We start from the raw sequence: 12,316 nt of genomic DNA on the forward strand, positions 1-12,316 counted from the left end.
GCGGCGGCGGCGGCGGGCAGCCGGCATCCCCGCGCTCGGACGACGGCGGGCGCGATGTCCACCAAGGTCAGGAAGTGCAAGGAGCAAGCGAGGGTGACCTTCCCCGCGCCGGCGGCGGAGGAGGAGGAGGAGGAGGAGGGAGAGGACGAAGGCTCGGAGCCGCAGCGCCGCCGGCGGGGCTGGAGGGGCGTCAACGGGGGGCTGGAGCCGCGCTCCGCGCCCTCATCGCGGGAAGCGCACAGCTACTGCCCGCAGGGCTTCTCCCCGGGGCTGGACATGTGAGTACCCGGCCGGCCCGCGGCCCGAGCTTGGGTAGGGCAGTGCCCGGCGGGGGGGGTCAGGAGGCTGGGAAGGCGCGCTCCCGGCCGGCCAGCCAAGTGCCTGGGACCCCAGACGCCTCCCGGCACGGTTTGGCAGTTCTATTTGGGGCGATTTAGGGGTGCAGACCTCGGTCGGGAGCTCGTCCCCTTGGTGCTGCTTTGGGAAGGGATTTGGGGGCCGCTGAAGTCGTGGCTGGAGCTCTGTCCCGGCTCGAGCGCACGGAACGGCCCGGTGGACCTACACAGCGGACGCCAGACTCGCTTTCCAACAAAGAGACACGTCCTCTCCTACACACGCCCTACCGCCCCATAGGCTAGGACACCCTCGGCAAATGCACCCCGAGCTTACCCTGGGAAGGCAAAGAACGGGAAGGTGTGCACCGATGCAGGCGCGCCCTCGAACTCCGACCTCCCCCCACCCAGCTTCTCAGCGTGGAACCACCCTGGGAACCCGGGTCCCCCGCGACGCTCTCTGCCGTCTGAGGCCGGGGCAGCGCAGTGGGGAAAAGGAAGGGAAGGTGTGCTGTACGGAGTGTGGGTGCAGGTTTGCCGGGTCTCCCAGTTTCTCGACGGTCCATTCACAGTTGGGGGCATACTGAAGCCAAATCCCAGGGAAGAGTGGGCGCGGGGCAGCCGCGGGAACTGTTTAATGACAACTTTGGCTGTAGTTCCCAGGCGGCTCCGGGTCAGTAGCTGGTTTCTTTTTAAAAGAAGGTAAAGGTCGGCACTGTAGTGCGTGAGAAAGAGCAACTTTTCTTAATTTCCAGATCTTGGAGACATTCTCAGCAGTTAGGAGACGCAGGGAGGATGGAAAAGAGAGTGCTTAGTTTTATAGGGTCCATGGTATTTCTCTTGTCCCACACCTTGAACATGCCACGGGGTTTACTGTCTTTTTTAGGAAAAACGCACAGACCTAGGTAGAGAGAACTTGGGGTCAGACGTGGTGGGCGGCACTAACCGTCGGGGTGGGGTAAGACAGCTGACCGGCTCCGTGAAGGGACCTAGCTTATGCAGTGCCCCCTGCCGCCCTCGAGCTGCCACATCCCTGGTCCCAGGCCTCTGGGACGACCTCCAGACCGATCTAATCTCTCATTGCTCTGCTCGCTCAGAGCCGGCTCCTGGCCTTGCGGGGTTTGCCTGTTAACACCCAGAGTCGGTGGCTAGGAGTAGATCGCCTAAGAAAGGGTTCTGATTTAAAATGAGCGACGCATCCCGATGTGGTTCAGTTATTGCTGAAGATTAGCCTGGAGTGGAAATGGCCCAGGAAATGGAAAAAAGGTATATCCTGAAGGATTAAAACCCCGCCAACTCGCTTCCCAGCCTCCCTAAGATTTTAAGACATTGTCTATTTTTCCTTTTCCCATTTTTTTGATTATTTATTTTTCTTTTACCATAAATCCAGACTAGATGGGACACCACAGCCCTCTAATCCGAGAAAGTAGGGTGGAGCAGAGATTACTCACTTTGCTTTTTGAAATCTGAAATCAATTACACAAAGCACTGAGGCAAGTTCCATTGTAGACTTTTTTCTATTAGAACATTTTCCTCCTGTTTTCTGTTTTTACATAATTCAACAAGTAAACGTCATAGTGTATTTACTTTGTAGAGTGGTTGAGAAGACCCAGTCATTTTAAGGACATAATAAATGTTTCTTGACAGGTAAGGCAACAAGCTCTTCATGTCTGAGTACTGTCATTTGGTAATATCAAGCACAAGTTTGATAACTGTAATAAAAATCAGCTCTTTATTCCACCTTCAAGTAGAATATGGCTACAATGTAACAGCTCAGAAAGCAAACACAACAACAGTCGATTGGCATTGGAGCAGGATGACTAGTCTCTTAAAGCCTCAGAGTCATTTTCAGTAGGCAGAATAGAGTAGCTGAATATAAAATTAACCCAGGATGCTCAGGAAGGGGCCCCACTTTTACCAAAAAGATTCCTCAGGGTAATCCTGTTGCTCATTTCACTGCTGCATGCTCCAGGGTTCCATCTGGGAGTTTTAAAGAGACTGACTTAGGAGAAAGAATGTCATCTGTTATATTACTAACAAGAATTTTTAAAAGTCCTTTGATAGAACTCTTGATTCAACCATTGATTCAAACCAAGACTTTCTTTCCCTCAGTTGTTTGCAAACGTAGGACCAAATAGTATGTCACTGGCAAGCTTACCTCATTTTCAGTCATTAGCCATTAAACGTATCTGATTAAACTCCAAAAAGATATTTGAAGGCAGTTCTCATGAGTTTTGATTCAAAAACATTCCTTTTTTTTTTTTTTAGGTTTATTTATTTTATTTTAGAGAGAGAGAGAGAGAGAGAGAGCGAGCATGAGCAGGGAGGGGCAGAGAGAGAAGGAGATGGAGAGAATCCCATGTGGTTTGATGCATGAGTTTGATGAGGGGCTCAAACTCACAAAGGTCGAGGTCAAGACCTGAGCCAAAACCAAGAGTCAAACACTTAGCTGACTGAACCATCCAGGTGCTCCAGATTCAAAATCATATCTTAAGCATTTGCATGTATAAACTGCAGGTTAGGTACAGCAAGCTCCAAAGATGAGTATGACAACTTTTCTGCAGTGGAAGAGTTTAAAATCTTATGAAGGAGAAAGGGAAATGAAACAGGGCATGAGCTTTTATGAATTAGAGTAAAATAAGCACCATAGAAACATACACACAAGAGTCAAGTATAAAGAAGCAACCGACTATGTAAAGTCATGGAGAAATCAAGGAAACCTTTATGGGCCTTAAAAGATAGGATAAGTGACAGAGGCAGAATGGGGAATTAATTGAAGCTCTCCCTTAAGAATGCTAGGCATATCTGAGGAATATTAATTGAGTTTGGTTAGAACATAGATTGTGTCAGGGTGCCTGGGTGACTCGGTGAAGTGTCTGACTTTGGTTCTGGTCAGGATCTCATGATTCGTGAATTCAAACCCAGTGTTGGACCCTGGGCTCAGAGCCTGGAGCCCATGTCAGAGTCTGTGTCTCCCGCTCTCTCTCCGCCCCTTCCCTGCTCACATTCTGTCTCTCAAAAATGAATAAACACTTTTAAAAATAAAAAAAAAGAACATAGAGGATGTGTGGGCAAGCAGTGAGATTTACCTGGATGCATTGGTTTGGGGCATTAATATGAAGGATCCTTTCAGGAGAGGGCAAAAGGGAGCCACTAATGATTACAAAGGAGCAGCAATTTGATCAAAGCCGGTCTGAGAGCAGGATGGATTGTAGCGGCATTTGACAGAATGTGAATAAATAAGTTAGGGGGCTACCATTGCTGTGCAGGCTGAGATTAGAATCCGTAATAATGTAGAACTGGGGCGGAAAGGTCGGAAGAGAGAATACACAGATAGAATCTATGGGAATAAGCAAACTGACTCCCCATGAGGGTTAAAGAGAAAGCAGGGTCACAGATGACTTGGTGCTTTTGACCTAGATAACTAAGATCATTGATGTCATTGTTGAAAAGAAAAGGACAAAGAGGAGGGTCTTATTTTTCAGATAATTCTGATAGAGGTGTCAAGCAGGAAGATGGAAATACAAGTTTAAAGCTTGAGAGAATTTGAGAATCTACTGGCTGGTAGGACTGATTGCTGAGTCATGTGAATATATGATATTACTCAAAGAAAGTGTGAAGAGAGAAAGAGAGCTTGACTCTTGATTCTGAGGGAGTTCTTGTTATTTAGAGGGTAGAGAGAAAGAGTAGCAAATAAAGGACACAGAAAAAGATGAAGGTGCAGATGGGTACTAAGGCAAGGCTGCCTAGAAAGAACAGTTTCAAGAAAAGGGAAGAATTGATTTATAGCTGGAAAATACTTGATAAGTCAAGAGAGAAACTCATGAGTCTCCTTTTTAAAAATTTTTTTTAACATTTATTTATTTTTGAGAGACAGAGAGAGACAGATCATAAGCAGGGGAGAGGCAGAGACAGAGGGACACACAGAATTAAAACAGGCCCCAGGCTCTGAGCTGTCAGCACAGACCCTAATGTGGGGCTCGAACCCATGAACCATGGATCATGACCTGAGCTGAAGTCGGACACTCAACTGAAGGAGCCACCTGGGCACCCCTCCTTTTATTTTTTTAAGTTTATTTATTTGGAGAGAGAGAGAGAGAGACCATGAGTGGGGGGAGAGGAAGAGAGAGAAGGAGAGAGAGAGAGAGAGAGAGAGAGAGAGAGGGAGAGAGAGAGAAGGAGAGAGAGAGGGAGAGAGAGAGAAGGAGAGAGAGAGACAGAATTCCAAGCAGGCTCCTTAGGAGCACTGTTAGTGTAATGACCGACGCAGGGCTGGATCCGACAAACCGTAAAATCTTGACCTCAGCTGAAATCAACAGACTGAGCCACACAGGCACCTGATGAGTCTACTTTAAGAAAGAAGAATCAGGGCACCTGAGTGGCTCAGTTGGTTAAGCAACTGACTTTGGCTCAAGTCATGATCTCACAGCTCATGGGTTCAAGCCCTGCCTTGGGTTCTGTGCTGACAGCTCAGAGACTGGAGCCTGCTTCAGATTCTGTGTCTCCCTCTCTCTTTGCCCCTTCCTCTCTCTCTCTCTCTAAAAAGTAAACATTTAAAAAATTAAAAGAAAAGAAAGATGAATCAATTCTTGTTTAACAAATGTGCACAAAATCATTAGATTTCTCAGTGGTGTTAACTTTAAAAAAGAAAGACTTCTAGAAAAGAAGATTCTGTTTAATTTTTCTTCAGAAGAAGTTCTGCCAAAAATGTGTCCTAAAAAAGGCAGTAATTTGTATTTTTATAATACTTCATGCTGGAACTGTGAAGGGACCCCCTGCCCTTCCTTGGGCCTGGTACCCCCACATTTTGAGCTCTCTATTTCTATTTCTCTGGTGATTTCACATCCTATCTTTCTTATAAGGGTGAGAGTTGTCGCTTGATCATATCTGTAAGAGCGTAAGAGATCTGGGGGAAAAGTTTCTACTTACCCGTAATACAGACTTCCAGCCAAATCCTTCCATTTTGGGCTCCCACCTCATCTCTACTTTCTGGGATTTCTTTTGCCTTCCCTTTCTAGGCTTTTCCGGCATGGAGCACAACGGACTAGCTTGCTTCTTGTAATAGGCACTCTGGTTGGACCTTCCTTATCCCCACAAAGTCATTTACCTTTCTTCCAACTCATCTTCTTTCCATCTTCATATATTGCGTAGTTGGAGGTGTTACAAATGTCTTCCAGTTTCAGGAACAATGAAATTTGTGTTACCTTTCTTTGTTTTCCTTGATGTTTAGGGGGTAATTTTGGAATGGAGAAAGGGGAAGAGAGGCCTTTTTTTCCTCATCTTGAAACCAAGTACCCCTACAACTGTGTTTCAGTTTCAGGTTAAACCCCAGTGAAAACTGTATTATTAACAGGTCAAGATTGCAGAAGGAAGAATATTCTTTTTTTTTAAATTTTTTAACATTTATTTACTATTGAGAAACAGAGAGAGAGACAGAGCATGAGTAGGGAGGGGCAGAGAGAAGGAGAAGCACAGAATCTGAAGCAGGCTCCAGACCCTGAGCTGTGAGCACAGAGCCCGACGCGGGGCTCAAACCCACAATCTGTGAGGTCATGACCTGAGCTGAAGTTGGCTGCTTAACCAACTGAGCCACCCTGGGGCCCCAAAGGAAGAATATTCTTAATCGTGTCTGATTTTATTGGGCAGATGGCATAGTGGGTAACCTATGCAGCATAATGTGAGGGTCATCGGAACTCCCCTACCTAAATCCTCAGTACCACACTTCCTAAATTTAACTAATATAGAATATTTTGGAAAAAAAAATAGAACTTTTGAGTTGCAAAGGACTTCATTTAGCCCAGTCTTTTCTTTTATACAAATTGAAAAACTGAAGCTGAAGGGTGACCTCTAATTAATAGCAGCCCCAGGTCATGTGAAATCTTTAGACTCTTAGGACTGTGGTGTTCACACCTTGGCCTCCTTTGAGTTCAGCTTTTCTCTCTTCCTCAGAGATATTTAAAAATGCATTTACTCCTGGGAGGAATGACACAGGACACTACTAATTAGTATTAATTCATTTATGAGATCCAATTAGTTCATCATTTCAATTTGACTGCTGATGGCTGATCAACTTGAGAAAGTTTGTAAGCTAAGTAGGAAAGACTAAGAATGGAAACAAAAAGGAGGAAAGGGCATCTCAAGACGTAATTGACCCCCTGCCAAATATCCTTCATGGTTTTCTCTTTCTTATTATCAAAGTAGTGAGAGGTTCCTAGACTAGGACTGGAGCATCATCTTATGATGGGGTTAGAATTTTAGGGATTTTTTTATTACCACCCCAGGATAACAAGTGTCTGTCTGTTCTCTCTCTCTCTCTCTCTCTCTCTCTCTCTCTCTCTCCCTCTCTCAGTATTCTTAACCTTTGAGTTTTCCTTTGCCTACAGTCCCATAAATCCTTACCACATTTGACAGTAGGAAATAAAACACCACAGGAAATGTAACAGGAGGAAGAAACCTTTTTTTACTGTGCTAGTAGGCTCTTAGTAGGAAGGAATACTGAGTTTCTTGCCTCAGGATTGAGAGTGCCCCCCTCTGCTGAGCGGTCTTCTGAGGGGGAAGGCTCTTTCCCTGACCAGCAGTCTTCCTTCTTAACACTGCCCTCACCACTCCGCAGTATAAGTCTGGCAGCGGAAACAGATTAGTGGTCTGTGCAGGGTGAACATGTAGGAGTCTGACCCCTGATAGAGGATCTGGAGTTGTGAACCGTGGGTGGCCAACTTCACAACAAGTGTTCATAAGGGGCTCAGCAGTGACTTTATGAGAGTAATTAGGATTATTACAGTGTTTTTTCTTTAATTTAGCATCTAGGTCAGGGATGTCTGTCTACAGTTACCTAGTCATCAAAAAAATCCTCTATTAAAAAAGAAAACTTTTCCTCTTTGCACTGTTCAAATAATAGGTGACAATAAGGTTTGGTCTTAGACCTTTTTAAAAAATAAGATTTAAATATCCACAGTATATGACCCATTAAGGAAAGGGCATGATGATGCTAATATTCTAAACCAGTTTGCATTTCTAATTATGTTTTGTAAAATAGTACTGATGTATATGGATTCTCTGCTGAAAAGCAGGTTGAGGGTGACGAGGTAGGAGCAAACATGCAAACACCTCAGATTTTTTACTTAGGATATAGAAGACAGTGATAGAAAACCAGATCCCTTTGCTTCTAGTAATATTAAAGGAATATATATATATGTTATATATTATTTGTTTATATTATATATAACTAGATATAATAATATAATTAATATAATATATTTCATATAATATAATATATAATAGCATCTAATAGGTTTAAATAACCAAATATATAGCCAAAAACGAACTTCTCTTGGGTCAATAGAGTTTTTAATTTTATTATTGAGTTCATTTTATCTCAATTTCTGTTCAATTATACATTGAATTCATTTGACGTCTAATTTCATTGTCAGTTAATATTCCTGAAATAATAAACATTAGTTTTAGAAAGTATTATGAAAGAGTTTATTTTTGTAGTAAGCTTCATTATTAGAGCTTATTAATTCTAAGACTTATCCTTGGTTTGCCCCCATATTATCCTGACAAACAGAATTTTAATATCAAAATCAAGAGATGTGGAGTTCATCATATTTTTTTTTTTGGTACCACTAAGAATTAAATGTGATTAAGCAGAAATCTGCTTTGAAAGAAGAATAATTGTTTGCTTTTACTTCTGATGATTAATTTACATTATCCATTACTTTTTTTAATAGAAGAATTATTCTAGTTCTCTTCCACCACTATTTGCACACATTATCATATGTGACCAAAGATTTTCTTTAATCTGGAGGAGAAGATTGTCTGTCCTCTGGGCCTTTGGTCTTGGGGTTTAAGCACTCGTACATCTGTGCACTCATGGCTCTGGCAGGTGGATATTCACCAGCCATGTACTAAAAGCCAGGCATTTATCTCTTTATAGATAAAGAAAAGCAGTCCCTGCTATTAAGGATGTTACCGAAGAGCCAGGCATGAAAGCAGACAATTACAAAACAATGTAGTTGTCAGTTTAACAGAGTTATACACAAAATATAGTTCCTGGAAGCAGAAACATCTAAGTTCTAGAAGGCACATTCGTTTGAGAAGTGTTTTCAAATTATGCAGGCAATGATTAGGTGTCCTCACCTCTGTTCCCAGTGAAAGTTTAGAGGAAGGAACACACCGTTAAATGGCCAATTTTTACTTTTCTGGTTTTAGCTACTGAGGGGTCTGGCAAATAGCTTTCATGAGAAGGATAACTGAGAAAGTGACGAAGAGAGGAGGTTGGAGGTTCCCTCCTTAAATATATAACGGCTTCTTGTCTCTGACTTAGCGATTAGGGCATATACCCAAATTAGCATTATCTAATAGATTTATTAAACCCATGCCTAGAGAATTCTGAATATAGCACGGGCCAACAGAAAATGTCAGGAAATTAATTACTGTGGAGACCTAGATATCTCCCCAGACTTGTTAAGTGCTGGAATTGCTACCTATTAATTTTTGCATGTGATGGGAATCCTTAGAAGTGAACGCTGTGCTTTCCTGTTTCTTAAATGGAGCTCCTTATCTTGTTGGTTTGGTCGTTACTGTGATAATATGTTATTGAGCTGTTCCTGGTGTTAGGAGATGTGAGTTCAGCAGTAGGCGGTGTGGGGCCTGGGACTCCTGTAGCCCTGTACTCTGTCTGCCAAACAGTTGAACAGATGGGGATGCCTTCCTCTAGCCTTGCATACTGGTGCCCTTAGGGCTTACTGAAGTTCAGAGTATCTCCCACTCCACTTCTCCTCTACAAAAACATATATTAAGAGATTTTCAAAGTGTGTTTTTGATGACACTATTGAAGCTGTTTGTGAGTTGCCATTTCCTCATTTCTAGCACACTTACTCCTAAGCCATACTGTGTAGATAGATGTCTCCAGAGGCAGGATATTGACTGACAGCTGCCTGCTTGCCAGGGGGACTATGGGGTTTGTTTGTTTTTTGACTTTTCATCTCTGACTTTCTTGTCCTTTGTCAGTGCCTGCTGCTTCCCGCCCTGATCATCACTTCCAATTATCACCACCCTGATACTGTAACATGGTGGTTGCTCTCTGACACCTTCCTCACCTCCTCCCAGCTTTTCTCACTACTTATCTTCTGTGGCTCCTTCTGCTCTTCTTGGCCCTCACAGAATGACAGACTGGATCCTGGCCGGTTGTTACATTCACTTTCTTCAGTGTGGTGAACTGCCTAGTCAAAACAACTTGGGTGTTATTCTCGATGCTTTGGCTCCCATTGATGGTGTTATTACTCTGCTTGCTTGCTAGATGGATTGAGTAGTTGGCTATTTCCTTATTTCAGTAAAAGATTGGACTTATTTAATAATGTTTATTTTGTTGATGAGTGCTAAAGAGATTGTAATTCAATGCGAAGAGAGATTTTTGAAGCTATTCTTTATAGAACCCAAATGTTCCAAAACATAAGCTAAGGATGCATTTTTAATAATGTTATTTTGATTTGCTACCTTTATTCATTTTTTTTTCTTATTCCCTGGAGTCCGCATGGTAGAGTACATAAAGCCTGGGGGAGGACCTCTGAACTCTCTTCTAATTCTTCATCCTTTAGTGACCTTGAGGAATTTACCTACCATTCTGTCTGAATCTCTTTGTCTCTAGACTTTGTATCAATTGGGCAGAAATACGAGTAGGCCCAGAGATAGAAACAGAAGGAACAGTATTTTGTTCGTTTTAGAAGTATAGGTGTAGCAGGGTCAAGAAACCAGAAAAACTTGGACGAGCAGCTCTTGTAATCTACCTGTAACAGGGCCTTCTCTTGGCCCTCCTACCTGCTGACCAGGAGAGGAAAAAAAATGAACCAATTGTCCAATGTGTGGTTTAAATTAGGTTTTAAATTTTTGTGTTTTTGTTTTGCTTGCTAAACAGACACTTATTCTCATCCCACCAGTGAATTAAGCAATCAATAAATTAAGTAATTAAGTTAATTGGGCGATTAAGCAGTTATGTGAATTAAGAGGAGAGAAGACTTGCCCTACATTATCACAGGGATTAGGTCAACTAGGAGAGTGGCTTCTTGTGTCTTGAGCTCATATCTAAGGGACATTTTCTTGCTAGTTTTTCCCCCTAATCTCTACGAGGGGTCATAGTCTCTTTATGGTTTATGTATACATCCTTCAGTTCTGTGAAGCCAATTTCATTGATCCTAGTTTGATATTATACAGTGATTTTTCTTTTTAGTAAATAGCCTCTCACTTGGATGAAATAGCTCAGGATCTCAGAAAGCCACCCTCCTGTTCTCCTCTTTAGCATCTGGGCACTGGGGAAGGGAGCTTAAGAGCTTATTTGTCCCCTTGAAGAAAGAAAGAGTTGTTGTTTTCTGATTCTTTTGGTCTCTGGGCGATGTTCATTGTCTACTCGGGTGCTGCTTGTCAGTGAAAATAACTTGTCTTTGCTAACTTACCTTTGTTATAACCCAGATATACTCCTTGGCACATATGGTTTCAGCTCAGGTCCCATGAGCTACAGAGCTAATAGAGCTTCCAGCGCTAGCGGTCTCCTAGTCTGGGAGCAGCCTCTCTGGCTCTCAGCACCAGATCCGCACCACAGGGGAACTGGGGGTAGCTTGAGAAAGCCCACCCATTCCCTCCTCAGTCAGGCTGGGCTGCCCTCAGGGGTTCATCACTTTCTTGGATCCACATCTTAACTTTTACTTCCCCTCTATTCTTTCTTTCTTCTGTCAAGACAGGAAGTGTTATGGCTTTGCTGTCAAAAGTGAGAGAGCTATCTTGTCTGCATGATGAGAGCATTCTCTGATCAGCTTCCTTCAGAACTAATTAGAGAAATAAAGGAACTGAGCAAATCCTCCCTCAAGACAATTTCTCTTTTTCCTAAATTCTGCATGCAAACTCCTATTCTTTTCCTGCCAAAGGCTGAAAATTACCTCTATATTTCTCTTTGCACTCCTCTAAAATTTATGTTCTCTATGCCCCCCATCACAGGCACCTAACTCTAACCCCCCCACCCCGATACCCCTGCAGTAAGGTAAGCCAGGGCAAAGACACTGTTTTTGGAAAGACAAAAGAAAAGCACCTTGCTAATCTTTCCAAAAATACCCTTGATTGTATAGGAATACCCTTGATAGTATAGAAATAAGCAGGATAATATATTTATAGGACAGTGAAGAATGAATCTGAGAGCAAGGAAAACAAGGTTGACTAGTCAGCATCCTTGAAAGTCAACCAGAGGATTCTATTTTGTTTGCTTATTTGTCTAAGAGAAGTGAAAGAGTAAAAGCAGAGTTTAAAAAGAGCAAGCTGTGGGGCGCCTGGTTGGCTCTGTCAGCTAAGCATCCAACTTCAGCTCAGGTCATGATCTCACAGTTTGTGAGTTCAAGGCTCACATCAGGCTCTGTGCTGACAGCTCAGAGCCTGGAGCCTGCTTCGGATTCTGTGTCTCCCTTTCTCTCTGTGCCCCTCCCTCACTTGCACTCTGTCTCTCTCTGTCTCTCTGTCTCTCTCTCTCTCTCTCTCTCTCTCAAAAAAAAAAGATAAACATTTAAAAAAAAGAGCAAGATGCTGGGGATGACTGTGGCGTACAAAGAAGAAAATCAGGAGCAGCATGTAGTACTGGAAAGAACCCGGAGTCAGACCCCAAGTTGAAGCCCAGATCTGCATTTTTCTGTGTGTTACCATGGACAATTTTTTAAAATCTCAGTTTTCTTATATATGAAAGGGAAATACCTGCTTCATAACATCGTTATGAGAATTAAATATGACAGTGTATGAAAAACATACATATATACCACGTACTCAGAAAAGTTTAGTAGTAGCCTTCCCTCATGCCATCTCTGTTGGAAAGCTATTATAATAATCCAACTATGATTGGCTAAAGATCTGGAATATGGTGCTGGCAATGAGAATTGGAAGGGAGGGTCCAGTACAAGAAACATTCCAAAGGAGAAGCTTCAAAACTTTGAGAGCTTCAAGACGGTGAG

The 12,316-nt window shown here is 43.0% G+C and overlaps 1 protein-coding gene across 1 annotated transcript in view; it reads left to right on the forward strand.

The window, feature by feature from the left end:
• Positions 1–54: 54 nt before the first annotated feature.
• Positions 55–12,316, forward strand: part of TRPC3 (transient receptor potential cation channel subfamily C member 3) — a 67,873-nt gene continuing 55,611 nt past the window's right edge. The window contains exon 1 of the mRNA XM_029951163.1: positions 55–278. Within this exon, the coding sequence (XP_029807023.1) occupies positions 55–278 (224 nt within the window). The remainder of the gene's footprint in view (positions 279–12,316) is intronic.

Source organism: Suricata suricatta, chromosome 1, assembly GCF_006229205.1.
Source record: "Suricata suricatta isolate VVHF042 chromosome 1, meerkat_22Aug2017_6uvM2_HiC, whole genome shotgun sequence".
NCBI lineage: Eukaryota > Metazoa > Chordata > Mammalia > Carnivora > Herpestidae > Suricata > Suricata suricatta.